Source organism: Macrotis lagotis, chromosome 1 (genome assembly GCF_037893015.1).
Source record: "Macrotis lagotis isolate mMagLag1 chromosome 1, bilby.v1.9.chrom.fasta, whole genome shotgun sequence".
Classification (NCBI taxonomy): Eukaryota; Metazoa; Chordata; class Mammalia; order Peramelemorphia; family Peramelidae; genus Macrotis; species Macrotis lagotis.
In genome coordinates, this window is record NC_133658.1 from 366,939,047 (window position 1) to 366,958,993 (window position 19,947).

The window sequence follows — 19,947 nt, forward strand, 5'->3', positions numbered from 1 at the left end:
CTACCATGTTTTTGTAAAGTTTTATATTATCTAGTGATGTGCATTCATTTACATAATTTATTAAGGTGTTACTCAGTTAGTGAACATGTAGTCAAATTTTTTTTTAACTATAACAAGAAGGACTTCTTTCTGCTTTTGAATCTCCTTGAGATGCGTGGCATTCTGGATTATCTTTAAGTTAAAGGGTTGTCATTTTTTTTGTAACTTCTATCACAACCTCTTTCGACATCTGTTAGATGTGGTAAGTTGAGTTATAGTTAGTATTGAGCATAGTTAGTACAAGAAGTATTAAGTAACAACTGATATTTGCTTGGGCTCTAGGATATAAATCAAAAAGCTGACTTTTAATTCAGGCTTATCTGACTGACTGGTCATTCTCCTTTGCTAGATCATCATCCTTTTCCTACTACTTTTCCAAGCTAAATAGTTTGCTTGAGTTCATTTATTATCTATCTAGATTAACTGTACATACACATACACACACACACACACACACACACACACACAAACACATATCATTCTAGTTGTATATTCCAACTACCTGAACGTCCTCTAGGCATCTCAGGCATCAAATGGTTCAAAATGGAAGTCAGGGCACCATGATTCCAATCAATTAGTTTGAAAACCTTGAAACTCATCTCCCTCCCACTCCATATTCAGTCAGTTGTCAAATTTTTTTAACTTTTTTTCCCCCCATTTCCCTCCATTTCTCCATTCACGTAAGCCTCTTTCTTCTTAAGTTCTTCTGGCCCTCATCACTTCTCATCTGTACTTTAACAATTATGCCCTTACTTCCAGACCATTCTCTCTGCACCCTATCCTCTATAAAGCTACAAAATAGATCTGATCATGTCACTCTTCTCTCAACTCAAAAATCTTCAATGACTGCCTGTTCTAGGATATTTACTATATCTTCAGTCTGACATATAAGGCCCTCCAATGTGTGGCTTCCACTCACTATCTAGTCTTATATTAGTCTTTTTATGTTTTACATACACTGTTCCCGTTAAACTAACCTGCTCACTGTTCCCCCTATATTACATTCTAGCTCTTGCTCCTATAATTTTGCACAAGTGGCCTCCCAATTGTGAAATGCAGTTCCTCCTCACTTCAGCCCCTTGGAATTTCTTGTTTTCTTTCAAAGCAAAGCTTAGATGCTCTCTTAAAAGAAGTCTTCTCTACTCTCTCCTCCTTTCCCCTCTCCCTTGAAATTACTTTGTTAATATTTATTTAGCTGATTCATGGTGACTCCACAGTAGAATCATCATAAGTTCCTTGAGGTCTGTGATTGTTTTATATTTTAGTCTCCAGCTCCTTGCACATATTAGGTTCTTGATAAATGTTTAATTCATCAACTTGAACTCTTGAATTTCCTTGGTTAAATCCCTTCCCTGAAACTTGCTCCTTTGTAAAAAAGACCTAGTAAATCAAACTTCTCTTCTAAAACACATCCCCAAATGGGTTTGTTTTCCCTCCTGGGAATTGTCTTTAGACAGCATTTTTTTAACTTTTTTTTCCCCCCATTTCCCTCCATTTCTCCACTCACTAAGCCTCTTTCTTAAGTTCTTCTGGCCCTCATCACTTCTCATCTGTACTTTAACAATTGTGCCCTTACTTCCAGACAGCCAATCACCCAGGAACTTCATCCTTTTTTTAAAAAAATTAATTTTTATTAAAGATATTGAGTTTTACAACCCCCCCCCCAATCTTGCTTCCCCCCCCCCCCCCGCCCCACGGAAAGCACTCTGTCAGTCTTTACTTTGTTTCCATGTTGTACCTTGATCCAAATTGGGTGTGATAGAGAGAAATCATATCCTTAAAGAAGAGAAGTCTAAGAGGTAACGAGATCAGACAATAAAATAGCTATTTTTTTCCTAAATTAAAGGGAATAGTCCTTGAACTTTGTTCAAACTCCACAGCTCCTTATCTGGATACAGATGGCACTCTCCTTTGCAGACAGCCCAAAATTGTTCCTGATTGTTGCACTGAGCGAGTCCTTCAAGATTGAACATCACCCCCATGTTGCTGTTAGGGTGTACAGTGTTTTTCTGGTTCAGCTCATCTCACTCATCATCATCATCCTTTTCTTAAGACAAATTCCTTACATCCATCTTAAACTTTGTTTCAGTTTTCTTTGAAATTGACTTTATCTTCTCCCCTCACACCTTCCCAGCCCTCCACTTCTCTATTCTTCAACAAACAGGAGCTTTGCTCCATAATTTACCCCCTAGTTCCAATCCCTGAGATCTGCCCGTACCCAGATTACCCACTTTCGAGAGACCAGGCATGGTGTCCCATCAAGAAGGGACTGCACATCAACAGCCCCCAAGGCTAGACTGTCTCCAGTGACCCAACTCTTTGTATTTTTTTTTCTCTTGCTTTCCCCAATGTTTGATCCTCGGTGTGGTAGTTCCACTCTTGCTTGTTCTTTTTCAGTGGAAACACCGTGAATCATAGAAGAAGGGACTACAGAGAGTCAGCCCGCCCGGCCGGCCGGGGTTCAGTGTCAGAGGATGGGTTTGAAGTCAGACTTCACTGCTCTGCGGCTTGGCTTCCCCTGCCCACGTGTTGCCACAATCCTCAGTGTCTGTTTCAATTCATTTTTTTTTTTAGGCTTCCGCAAGGCAGTGGTTAGGTAAAGCGGCTTGCCCACGGCCACGCAGGATTCGGGCATTTTTTTTTATGACACCCCTTCTTTGAAGGGGCCTTGCTGGGCCCCAGAGACAGGAAGAGCAGTCAGGGGCTGTGGGACAACGCGATTTCAGAGGCTTTGGCGCCCGGCTTCGGGGACGGGGACCCAGCCCGGCAGTAGCTGCTTCCTAGCCCACCCGGACAAAGCCACTTCCCGAGACGTCCCGCCCACTGGCCCCTACTCCCGCTACTGAGAGGACCAATCGGAGGCATCGATCTCGAGGAACAGAAGGCGGGTTGGCCTAGAAGAAGATTTGGGGGCGGGGCAATAAAGGGTTGGGTCTTCGAGAATCGGCTAGAAGGGTGACCAATAAGAAACCCGGAGTTAGGATGGGCGTCCAGCTTCTCCAATGGACGTCTTGAGGCGGGCCCGGGTCGAGCGAGCAGCCTATGGGTTCGGCCGTGGGAGTCTTCCTCCCCTCCCCCGCCACCACGCCCCCTTCTTCCTTCCAGGCAGGCTGCAGCTAGCCGCGCTCGCCACCGCCGGGGTGCCGAGGCCGGGGTCCTCCGCCGGCGCCGCGCCGCCCGCCCGCTGCCCAGCCCAGGCCGGCCCCCGCCTCGAGCAGGCTCATGGCGGGCTCCGTCATGCTCCTCGTCGCCCTGGTGGCCTCGGTTGCCGCATCTAGAGATACCCCGCCCCGGAAAATCGGTATCCTGGGGGCGGAGGAGGGCCAGGCCCGGGGGCGGAGGAGGGCCAGGCCCGGGGGCGGAGGAGGGTGGTGCCGTGACTGGGAGGAAGATGGACTGGAGGATGGGGCAGATGGAGGAGGATGGAGAGGACCAGGCCATTGATGAAGGGGGAATGGGGGAGGCCAGGCCGTGCATGAGAGGGATGGGGGGGGGGGGGATGGGGTTGGGGACGGGCCAGGCCCTGGATACAGGGAGAATGGCCCAGACTCCAGGGGATGAGGAGGGTGGGGAGGGGCGGGCCTGGAGGAGGGCGAGGATGAAGGCGGTCTGGGCGGTGGGTGAGGGAGGGATTCGTGTGGAAGCCCTAGTCAAGAGGCCGAAGCTGAGACTGGGGCAGGTGGGACCGAGGGATCGGGGGCGAAGCTCAGAGACAGGCCAGGCCAGGGGCACAGGCTGAGACAGGTGGTGAGAGTGGGGCTGGCATCTCCGTAATAGTGCGAGCTGTTGGGGGGGCATCCCGGAAATGTCAAAGACTCAGAATGATCCGATTCTGGTTACCCTTGACCTACTGTAGCTCCCCCCCCCCTTCTGCGATCCCTTTCCTCTGCAATCACCTTTCAGACAGTTGAAGACCATATTTGCTCATCCTATTCTAGTAGATTCCTGAGTTGTCTCTCCACCGCTAGTCTTTTCTTCTTCTCCATCCCTCAGAATAAATTTGTCAATGAATAAAGCGTCATCATTTATATTAAGTCACTCTAAAACCTCTCAAGCTTTTTTTCACTGCTTCCTGTATAAAGCCTAACTCCTGATCTGCCTGTAACTCCTTCCCCAATCTGCCTCTCACCTACCATTTCAATCTTGTACTGTTACTTTTCACATTCCTCATTATTGCCACACTGAATTCCTTGCCATTCCCTCATGTTATCTTATCCTCCCCCCTTTAACTCTAAAATTATGTGATTCCATCTATAACAATTATAATTCTCACTATTTTCAAAGCCCCCACTGGTATTACTTCCTATATGATTTCTTCAAATCCTTCAGCTAACTGGAAGGAGTCTCTCAGATCTACTAGAACTCTTTTGGTACTCTTCTTTGAATTTATATTGTCTTAAGTTGTGTTAGAGTTGACTATGTCTTTATCTTATTCTTCCTAGAAGACTGTAGATATCCAAGAGTTTGGAATTAGAAAAGTCTTTAATGGTCATCAGGGCTAAAACTTTTTTTTAAACAAAAAAGGAAACTTAGGTTTATATAGCTTGCTGAAGTTTACACAGATAGTAGTAGCAGAACTGAGGTCCAAGTCCAGATCTTTTAATTACAAACCTCATATTTTCCAATATACTATTATATGAGCTTTGTGAATTTAGAATTCATGCTATCTTGCTCTGTTATTAGCTTAGCCTAGCATAAAATTTCATATATAGTCAAGGTTTAATAAATTATCATTGAATGAATAAGTAATTTAAAGCAAAGATTTTGGTTTGCTTGTGGACTTTTCTTTTCCTTTCTTTGCCTCCTGTTCATTTTCTCTCTCTCTCTCTGCTTCCTAATAGCGGTTGTGGGAGCTGGAATTGGGGGCTCAGCAGCAGCCCATTTCCTTCAGCAGCTCTTTGGGCCAAGGGTACAGATTGATGTGTATGAGAAGGGAACTGTTGGAGGCCGCCTTGCTACCATCACTGTCAACAAACAGCAATATGAAAGTGGTGGTGCCTCATTCAACTCCTTCAGCTTGCATATGCAGGATTTTGTCAAACTTCTGGGTAAGTGAGCAACTGACTAGGGGTACCCGGGGAAGAGAAAGCATGGGTTTAAGAAATGTAAGGGAACTTAGAAATTCTCTTGTCTAGACAGTTTTCAAACCTAAATCTTCTCCAATTCTGATGTTCTCTGAGATAAACCATTGATACTTCTCCCAACTCTGAAGATCCTATAATTCTCTGAAATAGTAGGTTATAAAATAATTATTTTACATGATGGGAAATTCTTCTTCCTCCAGGTTGTATAATGGGAAAGGTTACTTGACATAATTATTAAGGATAGTATTTGTTTTAATCATTGAGTCCATGGAAAAATGTCCTAGTCCTTACATTTGCTTCAGTGAACATCCCTCTTAGTGTGCTAATAAATAACTTATAGAGATGATATTGTTTAACATTGAGAGAAAGGGTTTCTTTTTCTGGGAGTGAAATCAAAGTCTAATCTTTGTTCCTATCCCTGGATGATAGTTGGTTCAAGATATAGCCCTGGTTTTAGAAGAATTTAATATTCCAGCTTATTGTTAGATCTTAGGGCCAAAATGAATAAACCTGAACCCTTAAGTTGGTCCTGAAACCTTTGAAGGATAAATGGTAAATCTCCCTAGATAAGGATAGTGAATTTTCAAAAGCAAGTGTATTCTTATAATATTTTCCTTGAGACTTAGATCCTGGGTGCCATGATGGTGATATCACTGATTCTATTATATAATCATCAGCAAAGCTTACCACTAGACCAGGATTAGCCCCTAAAGTAATTCTACTGAATAAAACCATAGACTCTTTCTTTGGCTTCTCCCCCACTCCATTCCCTACTTTATCCAAAAGACTTATCAGACCATAATCAGCAACTTGAACAATGATACATCATTAAGATTTTTGATGCTCTCACCTTATAACAATTTTGAGATGGGTATTGCACGTAATTATATGAGGAAGCTAGGAAACGATAGGTGAAGGATTTTGCCCATTATCACATAGCTAGTAAGTACTGGATTCCAGTTTTGAACTCAGGTCTTCCTTATTCTGAATGTGGTTCTCTTTATACTGCTCTAGATAGCATAAACAGACCTAGTAAACTTGGACCTGTGAGAATTGGTTGAAAGAAAGTAGGGTGTTGAGTCTGGAGAAGTACTTAAGTCAAAGGACTTGAACTCTATCTTCAAGTATTTGCAAGGTTCTGATTATTTTGTTTTAATCTAGAGGCTCAAACCAAGGCAGTAAAGTGACATAGTGGTTATAGTATAAACTTGAAGTCACGAAGACCTGAGTTTGAATCTGGCCTCAGACACTTGCCAGACACCCTGGGCAAATCACCCATCTCTCCTCCTCTGTTTCCTCATTTATTAAATGGGGATAATATCAATATCATTTCCTTTACCAAATTGCTTCAAATAACAAATGTGATAATTCATGTAAAGTACTTTGCAAACCTTAAAGTATGATATGAATGTTAGCTATTATGATTAGAAATTGTTGAGAAACAGATAGATTTTGGCTTTACTATGAAGATAAGCTATCCTAAAGAGGAAGGGGCTGTGGACATCCAAGCAGAGTCTGGTTGTCCACATGCCAAAAGAGGGGATGACTGTTTAGGTAGCAGTTGAATGAAATATTCTAAACTCTCTTCAAGCCTTGAGGGTCTTTCATTCTTTGAAACATTCCCTAAGTCCTTCAAAGAGTTTTGCTTCTATGATCACATTGAAAATCTTCAGCATTATCAGCTTGGATTTTCCCAGCTTTGGAACATCTCTGAAAAGGAATTGAACAGTTTCTTTGTTTTTTCAGGTCTGAAACAGCGGCGAGAGGTAGCAGGGAAGAGTGCCATATTTGGTGGTGAGCAGCTTATTCTGGAAGAGACAGATTGGTACCTGCTAAACCTTTTCCGAGTCTGGTGGCACTATGGCATTAGCTTCCTGCGGCTACAGATGTGGGTGGAGGAAGTCATGGAAAAGTTTATGAGGTGTGACCCTATGGAGAACTCGGTGAGAACATTCCATTTTAAATAGATCGGCCAGCAAAAGGGATATAGAATAAACTGCATTAGCACAGATACTAGAAAAGCGAATTGCTAATTTTGTGAGGTAAACCCCTCAAAATCCAAACCAAGACAAAAACAAGCAAAAATGCCAAATGTGTAATAGTGGGACTTTGTTTCAAATCCTGACTCTGCTGTTTACTACCTAATTGACACTGTGAAAGTCTTTTAGATTTTCTGGGCCTCAGTTTCTTCATCTGTAAAATGAGATTGTATTAGAATACCTCTGAGGTCCCTGACAGCTTGAAAACATTAGTTTTTAATTTTTATGTTGAAGCAATGTTCCTGGGACTATGATGGGCATAGGTACTATAAAAGAAGTTTAATCATGATAATAGTAATTATAATTTCTATTTCCATAATGTTTTGCCATTTAACATCTCTTTCCTCACCACAACCTTATGAGTTAGGCAGTACAAGCCATATTGTTGTCATCTTACAAATGGGTAAACTGTGGCACACAGAGAGTCAGTAACTTCCTATGGAGCAAGAACTAGCTAGCAAAGTGGTAGAACAAAAAGACCAGCAGTGTTTGCTATCATCAAATAGCTTACTATTTACCATGTTGGTTTCACTATAGACCATATTTTTTCTATTCTTTTTGTATATTTAGTTTGTTAAAAACCCCAAGCTTGGCCTATAATAAACTAAATAACAAGTGTTTAAAAAAATGTACTTTCATTGATATTTTTTGTTTTTATAGAACAAATTTTCCATTGTGTATCTCTTCAAAGAAATAGGGGTAGGTATCTTCTCATAGTTATTCTTTGGGACTGAGATGTTTTCCTATAATTTTCATCACTAAATTTTGAATTCTTGGCTCTTTCCATTTCCATTTCAAAACATTAAGTGCCTACTGTGAATCAGATACCATGTTAGGTGACAGCAAGATGAAACAGTCCTAACTTTTTAAGGAACTTAGCTTAACCTAGGGAGACAAATACATATTTAAGTATATCTAGAATAAAGTTCTTATGTATATATTTCTCCTTTCAAATAGTTCTTATTTCTAGGGTTATGCTCTGTACTTCATTCGTTAAGCACTCATTCAGATTAGGTTATAGAATTATATCTGGAAGGGACTTTGGAAGTCTGGAAGTCTCATTTATTCTAACTGGTTAAGTGACTTAAGATCATGGAATTTCAAAACCTCTGTCTTCTCATGTGTAAATGGGGATAGTACAATGATAGTTGTGCTACCCACTTCAGAGATGTTTTGAAAAAAGGGCCATGTACATCACTAAGAACTTGCACAATGTGATCTATTATAAATTTAGAGGAAGGTATTGTATCTAGTGGAGGCAGTTGGGAAGGGGAAAGGTAGTACTTGAACTAGATTTAGAAAGATACCTAATACTTGTTAGTTAGGGGAGGGATTGAGGGACATTGCAGGAATTGGGAATGAAATAAGCAGCAGATCAGAACTAAGAAGGTAGAGGAGAACAAGTTTAATTTGGCTAGGTTGTAAGCTACATATAAGGGAAAAGTCAAGTTGAAATGGGGCTAGGTTAAGACCTTAAATGCCAAAATGAGGAGCTTATTCTTATTTTATCAGCAGGGAGAGAGAGGAGAGGAAAAGGATCATTTAGTTTTTGAGTAAATAACACTGTGTAAGGGATATGTATTGGGAAGATTATTCTGTAAGTGTATTTTTAGGATTTAGAACTGCATTTTGAAGTATGGCTAAGGTTTTGATAGAGACAGCTGGCAAGGGGAGCAGAATGAAGAAAGTGGTTCATTCCAAGGTGAAGGGAATAATATAAGCAACAGAATAGACTCAATGAAGTTTAGGAAAGTGTTTGAGAAAGAGGAAACTCAATTTTACTAGAGCCCTTGAGATTGTATAATCTACTCCCTTCAATTTTATAGATGAGAAAATTTATTAGAGAGGAGATACTAGAGGCAAGGATCCTAGTTATGTGTTAGTTAATAAACACTTTTTTATACACCTCCCCTGTGGCAGACACTGGTAAGTGGTGGGAGATACAAAGAAAGGCAAAAGACAACTCCTGTGTTTAAGGAGCTCCCAATCTAGTTGAGGGAGGCCACATGTAAAACAGAGTTGAAAAGGGTTGGGGGAGAAGACTCAAGGACATGTTGAAATCTTGCAGCCAGGTCATGTCCTCAGCCCCCTCCTTAAGGGGAAGAGACCTTCTCTATCTGCTTTCTATCCACTCCAATTAGATGAGAGAAGGAGGGGTCAAGGGGCAAGGAATACTGAGCAGGTGTGAGGTTTAGAGTTGATTCTATCTTGCAGGAAAATAAGTTTCTGGAGGCAATGATGAAGTCCAGGAGAGCATCCAGGGAGGAAATGTTTGTAGTTAGTTGTTTGTTATGATTCCTAGTTACCTTAGAAACTTAGTTCAAGCTTCAACTTCTTGCAGAAAAAGCTTTTAACAAGGCACAAGACTCATTTATGCTAAAATCCCTATAAAGTATAAGCACAGAGGGACTCTTTTTTTTTTTTAATGATGTATAATATATCTCTCTAAAGCCAAAAGAAAGAATTGCACATGGTAGGGACACATTAGAACCTTTTCCAATAAATATGGGTGCAATACAAGGATTCCCACTCTCTACACTGTTATTTGACATAGTTCTGGAAACGCTATCAATATCAATAAGAGAAAAGAAGGAAATTAAATATTCAGATAGATAAATAAGAGACAAAGCTATTCCTATTTATTGATGATATGATAGTGTACTTGAAAATTCCTAAGGATCAGCAGAGAGACTAATTGAGAAAATAACTTCAACTACATTTCTTTATTTTTTTTTTTTTTTAGGTTTTTGCAAGGCAAACGGGGTTAAGTGGCTTGCCCAAGGCCACACGGCCAGGTAAATATTAAGTATCTCAGACTGGATTTGAACCCAGGTACTCCTGACTCCAAAGCTGGTGCTTTATCCACTACGCCACCTAGCTGCCCCAACATTTCTTTATAAGAATAACAGAACCCGGGGGGGGGTAGTTAGGTGGTACAATGGATAGAGCAGCGAACCTGGAGTCAGGAGTACCTGAGTTCAGATCTGGCCTCAGACACTTAATTACCTAGCTGTGTGGCCTTGGGCAAGCCACTTAACCCCATTGCCTTGCAAAAACTAAAAAAAAAAAAAGAATAACAGAATCCAAGAATAAATAATAGAGAAATCATTCCAAGTTACTACAAAGTGCATAAAGTATCTGGAGATCAGACTATGAAAGCACACAGAAATCGCATATGGATTCATTGACAGAGTCCTCTTTTAATTAATAAAAAAACAACTTAAGTGTCTGGGGAAATATTCATTGCTCATGGATGAGCTATGCCAATATAACAAAAATGACAATGTTATCAAAATTAATTTATACTTTTAATCTTATGCCAATAGAATATCAAAGAGATGCTTTATAGAACTTTATAAAATAATAAAATTCATTTGGGCAAAGAAAGATCTAGAATCATGGGGAATGTTGAAATATAGATGAAAGGAGAATAGTACATCTAAGTCTCAAACTGTATTATAAAATAACGGTTATCAAAACCATAAGATATTAGGTAAAAAATAGAGAGGGAGAGGAATGAAACAGACTAGACAAAAGAGAATCAGAAACAGTGGAACTCAATATCCTAGTGTTTGATAAACAGAAAAACTGAGAAAACTAGAAAGCAGTCTGCCAGAAATGAGACTTAGACTAATACCTTACACCATCTTCCACAATACATTCTAAATGGATATGTGACATTAATATTAAAGATCATGCTATTAAAAATTTAGGAGAGAAGCAGATCCTATACCTCTCAGAGCACTGAGTAGGAGATGAATTCTTAATCAGACAAGGGAATAGAAGCAATTTTAGAAGATCAAATATATCACTTAGTTACATGAAAGGAAAGCTTCTTTAATGCATCAAAGATAAGAAGGGAGGTAATCAAATGGGAGAAAGTCTTTATCTCAAACTTTGTTTTCTACATGATTTCCTGATCCCCACTCACTAGCACCTGTTAGTGCCCTTACTCTCCCAACCATCTTGTATACATTTTGTGTATTAGATGTGTATGTGTGTGTGTAATGTGCATATTAATATGTATGAGAGCATATATATGTGTGTATATAAAAATGTATATATATATATATATTTATATATGAATGTGTGTGTGTCTCCCCAGTTAGGATGCCATCCTTGAAAGTCTGGATGGCATTTTTGGTTTTGCTTCTGCAGTGCTTGGGACATAGATACTTTAAAAATACTTGTTGATTGATTGAATAATCTAAGTTATTGTTTTGTTTTTCAAGGCAGTGGGGTTAAGTGACTTGCCCAAGGTCACACAGCTAGGTAATTAATTATTAAGTGTCTGAGACTGCCTTTGAACTCAGGTCCTCCTGTCTCCAGGGCTGGTGCTCTATCCACTGCGCCACCTAGCTGCCCCTAAATCTAAGTAATTATTAGAGGTATGATGATGAAGTATTTGAACTATGATGATAGTTACAAGTTAAATTCACAGAAAATAAGGAGAATCACAATAAGGTTCTTACAGCTGATATTTACATAGCATTTTAAAGTTTGAAAAGCATTGTACATTTTCTTGTTTGATTTTCATTCCAGCCCTGTAAAATAAGTAATACAAGTACTGTTCTTTCCATTTTACACATGAGGAAACTGAGGCTGAAAGAGGGGAAATGACTTGTCCAGCATTGCACAGTTAGCAAGTTGTGGAGCTGAGATTCACACCCAGGTTTCTGGTTTTCAAAGCCAGTGCTATTTCTGTTACACTGCCTCACACCAACTTTCTTCCTAAGTCCTCTGCATCCAAGAGGTCTAGGCAGTGCTATTTGTCTTCTCTGGCCCACCCCTGGTGTGGCAGAGCAACTCAGCAGGGCGCCTGTTTGGCATGTTCTCCCACACCTGAGCCCTCATGGGGGTTTTTCCTGTTCTTTCAGAGTTTACAAGTATCAGGCCCACGGCTATGCCTTTTCAGGAGTGGAGGAGCTGCTGTATTCAGTGGGTGAATATACTTTTATCAACATGACCCAGCGCTCTGTGGCAGAATGTCTGCTAGAAGTGGGGGTTACTCAACGCTTCATTGATGAGGTGATCACAGCTTTGCTGCGTGCCAGTTATGGGCAGCCTGCCACAATGGCAGCCTTTGCAGGTGAGCCCCAGGCCTTCAGCTGGTCCCTTTTTTTGCCTGTGTCAATATATTGCAAATAGAAGGCCCTCCTTGACTTTTTCAGGATGAATCTTTTGCCCACTTTTCAGGTACCATAATACAGTTTTTTGCTGAATTGACAATTTATTTAGAAATTAGCCCCTCCACCCTATTGGCCTTGAGACTGTAAAATGACCACATGTTTCTCTCATTTTCCTATAGGAGCAATGTCACTTGCTGGAATACAGGGGAACCTGTGGGCTGTGGAAGGGGGCAATAAGCTTGTATGTTCAGGTTTGCTGAAGCTGACCAAAGCCAATGTGATACATGCCAGGGTAACCTCTGTGGCCTTGCATAGCACAGGTGAGTGACCAAGATGCCAAAGGGAGGAAGGGACAGCATTGAAGGGCAGTGCATGGCTTCTTGGGCCAGGCCAAAGGCAAAAGTCACCATTGTGCCTGAAAGGCTGTGAAACATTTGCTCTCTTTGTGAGCAGCTAGAAAAACAAATCCAGAAGAAGGGAGCTTCAGGAACGATTTTCAACACCAGAGGGCAATGTCTTCATGAAGTCTTGCTTCTAGTTCCAGAATACTACTTTGTTAGAATTAGAAGGACCAAAAAAATAAAAAATTAAATTAAATTAAAAAAAGAATTAGAAGGGCCGAAATGTTGACAGGGCACAGAAGGAGAGGTTGGAGTCTAAAGAAAGACTTAGACCAAGCCTCTTTCCTATTACAGATATGGAAATTGAAGCCCTGAAAAGGAAAATGACTTGCCCAGGGTCCCACAGTCTCTTAGTGACAGTCAGAACTAACATCATGAGGTTTTGGCCCCAGTGCATGTCTCCTTCCACTGCCCCTCTTTATCTGCTGAGGTGTTTCTTTTTTTTTTCCTTTCTTTTTTTATTCTCATTTTGTACAATTTTTTTTTACATTAATAAAATATTCTTAAAAGTAAACAAAATACCCCTCCCCCCCATGAATATAGACTTGCTTGGGCGATAAAGTGAAGGGGAGAGAAAAAAAATTAAAATAAAAAAAATAGTAATAATTGTAGGTATGGCCAGGTGGCACAATGGATGATGCACCAGCCCTGGAGCCATGAGCACCAGAGCCCACATCCAGCCCCGTAGACCCAACAATCACCCAGCCGTGTGACATGCAAGCCACCCCAACCCCACTGCCCTGCAAAAACCAAAAAGAAGAAAAAAAAAGACCCAAAATAAAATAAAATAGTAATCATAGTAGGGGTGGCTGGGTGGCAGACAGAGCATTGGCCCTTGAGCCAGGAGCACCTGGGTCCAAATCCGGCCTCAGACACCCAAAGATCACCCTGCTATGTGGCCCCTGGCAGGCCACCCAGCCCCATTTGCCCTGCACCCTCTCCCAGATAATAATAATAAAAAATGTGCTTCAGTCTTTGTTCCAACACCACCAACTCTGTCATGGGTGGATCACATTCTTTATGGTAAGTCCATCGTAAAAGTTACTTCCATATTTTTCCAACGTTGCCATTGCTGATCGCAACTCCCTCCTTTCTTATTTCTCCACTACCATGTACTATATTTTCTCTCTCCTTTCACTCTGACTCTGCTGTAGGGTCGCTGAGTGGCACAGCAGACAGATCCCTGGTCCTGGGGCCAAGAAGCCCTGAGCCCCCATACCACCCCTTAGGCCCAGAAACCACCTGGCCCCATGGACCTGGACAGGCCTTCCAATCCCAGCCCCTTGCAAGAAGTAAAAAAAAGAAAATGTGTTATATCTGACCACTGTCCCCCCCATGGTCCATCCTCTCCTCCTTTATTCACATCCCCACCCCTTCCCCCTGCTCCCCCCTCCTTCTTACTCCAGATACCTATACCCCATTGAGTATATATATGCTGTTTCCTCTCCTAGCCATCTCTGATGAGAGCAGTTCCTCTCATTCCCCCTTGCCTCCCCCTTTCCATATCATTGCAATAGCTCATTGTAATAAAAAAAATCTTATTATATGAACTATCTTGGCCTATTCCCCCTCTCCTTTTTCTTTCTCCCATTCCATTTCCCTTTTTTTCTATTGACTCCATTTTTACACCATATTTTATCTTCAAATTCAGCTTTCTCCTGTGCTTCAACTATAGAAGCTTCCTCTACCTGCTCTATTAACCGAGAAGGTTCATATGAGTATTATCAGTATCATTTTTCTATGCAGGAATACATGCAGTTCATCATCATTAAGACCCTCATATTTTCCCCCCTCTCCTCCAATCTCCATGCTTCACCTGAGTCCTGTATCTGAAGATCAAACCTTCTGTTCAGCTCTGGCCATTCCAACAGGAACATTTGAAATTCCCCTGGTTCATTGAAAGTCCATCTTTTTCCCTGGAAGAGGACATTCAGCCTTGCTAGGTAGTTGATTCTTGGCTGCATTCTAAGCTCTTTTGCCTTCTGGTATATTATATTCCAAGCCCTACGAACTTCCAATGTAGCTGCTGCTAAGTCCTATGTGATCCTGACTGCAGCTCCATGATATTTGAACTGTGTCCTTCTGGCTGCTTGTAATATTTTCTCTTTGACTTGGGAGTTCTGGGACTTGGCTATAAGATTCCTAGGGGTTGGTTTTTTGGGATCTCTTTCTCAGGGGAATTGGTGGATTCTCTCCATTTCTATTTTGCCCTTTGCTTCTAGAATAACAGGGCAATGTTCCTGTAGTAATTCTTTGAAAATGATGTCAAGGCTCTTTTCCTGATCATGACTTTCAGGTATTCCAATAATTTTAAAATTATCTTTCCTAAGTCTGTTTTCCATATCAGTTGTTTTTTCAATGAGATATTTCACATTTTCTTCTGATTTTTCATTTTTTTGGTTTTGAAGTATTGATTCCTGATTTCTGGTAAATTCATCAATCTCCCTGAATTCTGTTCTTTGTCTGAAGGAGTTGTTCTCCTCAGAGAGTTTTCTTATCTCTTTTTCTATCTGGCCAATTTTGCTTTTTAAGGCATTCTTCTCAATAACTTTTTGAATTGTTTTATCCATTTGACCTAAGCTGGTTTTTAGCATGCTATTTTCTTCAGCATTTTTTTTGGATTTCCTTGACTAAGCTGCTGACTTCATTTTCATGTTTTTCCTGCATCTCTCTCCTTTCTTTTCCCAGTTTTTCTTCCAACTCCCTCATTTGATTTTCAAAGTCTTTTTTGAGCTCTGTCATAGCCTGAACCCAATTTCTGTTTTTCTTGGACTCTTTAGATGCAGGAGCTTGTGCTTCCTCATCTTCAGACTGAGTATTTTGATCCTTCTTGGGCTCATATGCAAAATATTTCTCAATGGTCTTCATCTTGTTTCTTTGCTTGCTCATTTTCCCAGCCTGGGCCTGGTTTTGGGGTGCTTTCTGAGCTTTTGGGACACTTCCACAAGCGTCTCAGTGTGTGAGGCTCTGTCCTCCCTCCTGGTCTGTGAATGACCATAAGCGCCCCCCTCTGCCACAGGGCTGAGGTGGGGGGGGGGCCTAGACTGCTATCAGGATCTGAATGTGGTCAGAGTCCTGTTCCAGAGGAAGAGGACAGAGCTCTGCAGTCTCTCTTCACTCCCCTCCCTCAGCTCAATGGGCTCATGCCCTGGGGGCTCCACCTGCTTCTGTTTCCGGATCTGGGCTGCAGAAAGACCTAGCTGCTTGCTGTGTGCCCCGAGGGCTGGGGTCCACGTGCTCCCTCTGGCAGAGGTCCCCCGCTGTTCCCCCACTTTGTGCCCCGTGCTCCCTGGGGGCTGCTTTGAGCCGTGGCTCCCAGTGCCCTGGGGCTGCCTCCGGGAGGCTGAAGTTCTTTCACTCTGGTGGGCCACCCTTCTGGCAGGGCGCCCCTCCGACCCCGGGGAGCAGAGCCTTTCTGCTCTTTTCCAGGTTACCTTGAGTAGAAGAACTGCCTCACTGGGTCCCTTTGTGGGTTCTGTCTCTTGAAAGTTTAGTTAGAGTCCTTAGTTTCAAGTTTTATCAGAGAGTGCCTAAGACTTGATCCCTTCTTGTTGCCATCTTGGCTCCATCCCCCTGCTGAGGTGTTTCTTGGGAAAACATTTGCTGCTTCATCTTCTCTGGAGTGTCATTGGCCTTGCCCCGGAACCTAAGGCAAAGAGTATTCTCACAACCTTGTTGTGCTTCTTGGAAAATTGGGGGGGAATTACTATTGGGGTTTGACAAGATGAAGGTGACTGAAAAATGGGAGTAGTGTGGGTTGGGATGAGTTATACCCTGAAAACAAGAGCATTTTAATAGGGAAATTACTTATTCAGCATCACTAATGAAAATGAATGTTTCTATAATGGACAGTTCTGTAGTTTGATCAGGGCAGTTTTAATGGCTAGTGGTCACTCTGCCATGAAGCAATGCTAATCCTATCCACTTGTACAGTGTATATTCTGTCCTTTTATATATGCCATGTGATCTGGTCCTATAAACACTGTGAGATATAAAGGAAAGATAATACCTTCACTGTAGAGGTGAGGAAAATAACTAAGAAGTGGTTTGTTAATGAAAAACTTGGGATAATAAGCGATATTTATATAGTATTTTATATTTTATAAAGAATCTTACATACATTAGTTCCCAAACTTCATAATTCACTGGTGGAATAGGTACTCTGTATATAGGAATTATTATTCCCATTTTACAGATGAGAAAACTGAGTTCCAAAAAAGGTTAGGTGTCTCGCCCAAGGTTACAGCAAGTGTTTCAGACAGCATGAACACAGATCTCCTGATTCCAAGTCCAGCATCTGGTATTTTATTATATGTTCCAGAAGATACATAGGGAAGTTAGGCAAGTAGCCAAAAGATAAATTGATCTTTGTTCTTTTATCTTTCTCCTCAGAAGGGAGAGCCCTTTATCAAGTGTGGTATGAGAAGGATGATAAAATGCATTCAGACTTCTATGATATAGTAGTCATTGCTACTCCCCTCTATGTGGGCAGTCACAGCAACATCACCTTTGATGGCTTTCAGCCTCCCTTTGAAGAGTTTGTTGGTTCCTTCCAGTCCACCGTCACCTCACTGGTCCATGGCTACCTCAACTCCTCCTACTTTGGCTTTCCTGACCCTAAACTGTTCCCTTTTGCCAGCATTCTTTCTACAGACTCCCCCAACCTTTTCTTTTGTGCCCTGGACAACATGTGCCCTGTCAACATCTCAGCTACCTTCCGAAGGAAGCAGCCCCAGGAGGCAGCCATCTGGCGAGTCCTGTCCCCCCAGCCCCTGGAGCGTCCCCAGTTGAAGAGCCTTTTCCGCTCCTATTACTCTGTCCAGACAGCCCAATGGCAGGCCTATCCACAATATGGTTCCCGTATGGCCACACCACTGTTTGCCCTCCATGACCAGCTCTTCTACCTCAATGCCCTAGAGTGGGTGGCCAGTTCTGTGGAAATAAGTTCTGTGGCAGCTAAGAATGTGGCCCTCTTGGCCTACAATCGCTGGTACCAAGACTTGGATAAGATTGATCAGAAGGACTTGATACACAAAATTAAGACTGAATTGTGAGAACTGCAAGAAGAAAAGGAGATGAGAAGATGTGGAACTTCATTCATCCACAAACATTGATTAAGTACTTGCTTTATTGGAGTCCTGTATCCTAGAGGCTTAATGTGATACAGATGGGGATAAACCAGGGCCTCTGTCCTCATGGGGCTTAAAAGTATCCTGTAATGATGGTTCTCGATCCTAAATCAGTGATAACTTCTAAAGCAATGGAAAATCTGTGTCCCGCACACTTGATGTCTTGTGTGACCCTTTCTGTCTCATCTGTCAGACCTTTCTGCTTGCCTTTCATGGATTTGGGGAGTGGTTGCCTTCAGGGGAAGAGGAAGTGGAGGCAAAAATCATACTTCTTTTATTTATTTAATTTTAAATAAAAATCAGTCTTCTAAATCTGCCATTGACTTAACTCCTGGTCTTCTGATTGAAGGGTAAAGTAAGAGTGGGGGTGGAGCTAGAGATGTGGAGAATGTAGTAGCATAGACATGATCCTGCAATTGATCTTAGAGATTATCTAGTCCAATGTTTCCTTTTTTTAAGATATATATCATTTATTTAAGACAATGGGGTTAAGTAACTTGCCCAAGGTCACACAGCTAGGTAATTATTAAGTGTCTGAGGTCGAATTTGAACTCAGGTCATCCTTACTCCAGGACCGGTGCTCTATCCACTGCACCACCTAGTCCAGGGTTTCTTAACTTTTTTTTTTTTTAGGTTTTTTTGCAAGGCAAATGGGGTTAAGTGGCTTGTCCAAGGCCACACAGCTAGGTAATTATTAAGTGTCTGTGACCAGATTTGAACCCAGGTACTCCTGACTCCCGGTCCAGTGTTTATCTACTGTGACACATAGCCATCGGTTTCTTAACCTTTTTTTATCTCAAGGACCCATCTGGCAGTCTGGCGAGGTCTATGAACCTTTCTCAGAATGTGTTTAAATGAATAAAATAAAATGTAATAGGATTGCAAAGGAAAAACTATATTGAGATTGTTATAAACATATTTTTTATAAAAAGAAGTCCATCGATCCCTGCTTAACCCTCTATTTATTCCAATGCCCAGGTGAGAAAACTGAGACCCAGCCTGCTGATTGAGCCTGAGCTCTGACAGTTTCTAGCAAGTTGGAAAGGCTCCAACTATGATGTTAGAAACAAATGGTGTCATTGAGGAGGGAGGAGGGGATAGCCTTTGAAACTCAAAACTTTTTTAAAATGTTTGAAAAATTATTTTATGTAATTGGGGAAAATATAAAGATAAAAGAAACAAATGGTGTCCCGTATTCAGGGACAAGACTAGCTAAGTACATAAAAGTCTGTCTCCAGCTGGTTGGTGTCTAGGTGATGAATTCTTTGATCATGAAACAAAAGTACAAAATGATCCTCAGTCTTGTACTTCTGCTTTTGCAGAGTGGTGGAAAAAAGGGAGCAAGGGATGCTGAAATCACATGCTTTTTAAACTCTCCAAATGTGAGCTCTTGTCCAGCTCTTGGATTGATGTGCTGCTGAAACACCTGTACCTATAAACATCCAGACATTCTCATAAAAGAAGCCAGAAGACAAATATGAAAAATAGCATTATGGATTCTCCTTGTAAAGGCAAATAGGCAGTGTTCAGAAAACAAGAACAGCAAGAGAGCAAGGAAGAAGGGAGAGAGGAAGGAAATAGGTTTATTAAGCTGCCTACAATGGAATTTATATATATATAATATATATATATTTTAGGAATTTATATTCTAATATGGGAAATAACCCACAAAAAGGAGCTGTGGGAGGGTAGTGTGAAGATGTTTGGGTACATGGGAAGGAATAAAGGGCAGCCTGGATTCCCTCCACACAACAGAGACCCCAGGAAGAACTTGACAATAGGAAAAAGAGATGGAATATTCTAGGTTAAGAAGATTATGGGATAGTTGGCTATTCCAGGATGAGGAAGTACCAGGAAATTTCCTGAGGAAAGTTCCAGAATGAGACAGCAGCAAGGTAGTTTTGAACTCCAGAAGCCAGTGGGTTATGAATAATGGGTGGAACTCCAAAGAGCCTTCTCCCTGTCTCTGGGGAAGCTGACCATGGTCCCTGGCAAAACTTCCACAAACTGGTGAGTTCACTTTGGCTCTCCTGAGAGATGGAGGGGGTATTCCCACTTTGGTAGCCAGGATAGTGACACAGGTTAGGCATCAGTAGAAATGATTATGTGGAGTTTTTTGTTAACTG

General features: G+C 41.6%; 1 protein-coding gene across 1 annotated transcript; it reads left to right on the forward strand.

The window, feature by feature from the left end:
- The first annotated feature begins 3,126 nt into the window (after window positions 1-3,126).
- Window positions 3,127-18,203, forward strand: PCYOX1L (prenylcysteine oxidase 1 like). The gene is made up of 6 exons (XM_074212373.1): window positions 3,127-3,340; window positions 4,881-5,087; window positions 6,870-7,044; window positions 12,040-12,251; window positions 12,471-12,611; window positions 17,085-18,203. The coding sequence occupies exons 1-6, from the start codon at window positions 3,262-3,264 to the stop codon at window positions 17,744-17,746; spliced, it is 1,476 nt and encodes a 491-aa protein (XP_074068474.1). The 5' UTR covers window positions 3,127-3,261; the 3' UTR covers window positions 17,747-18,203.
- Window positions 18,204-19,947: the final 1,744 nt, after the last annotated feature.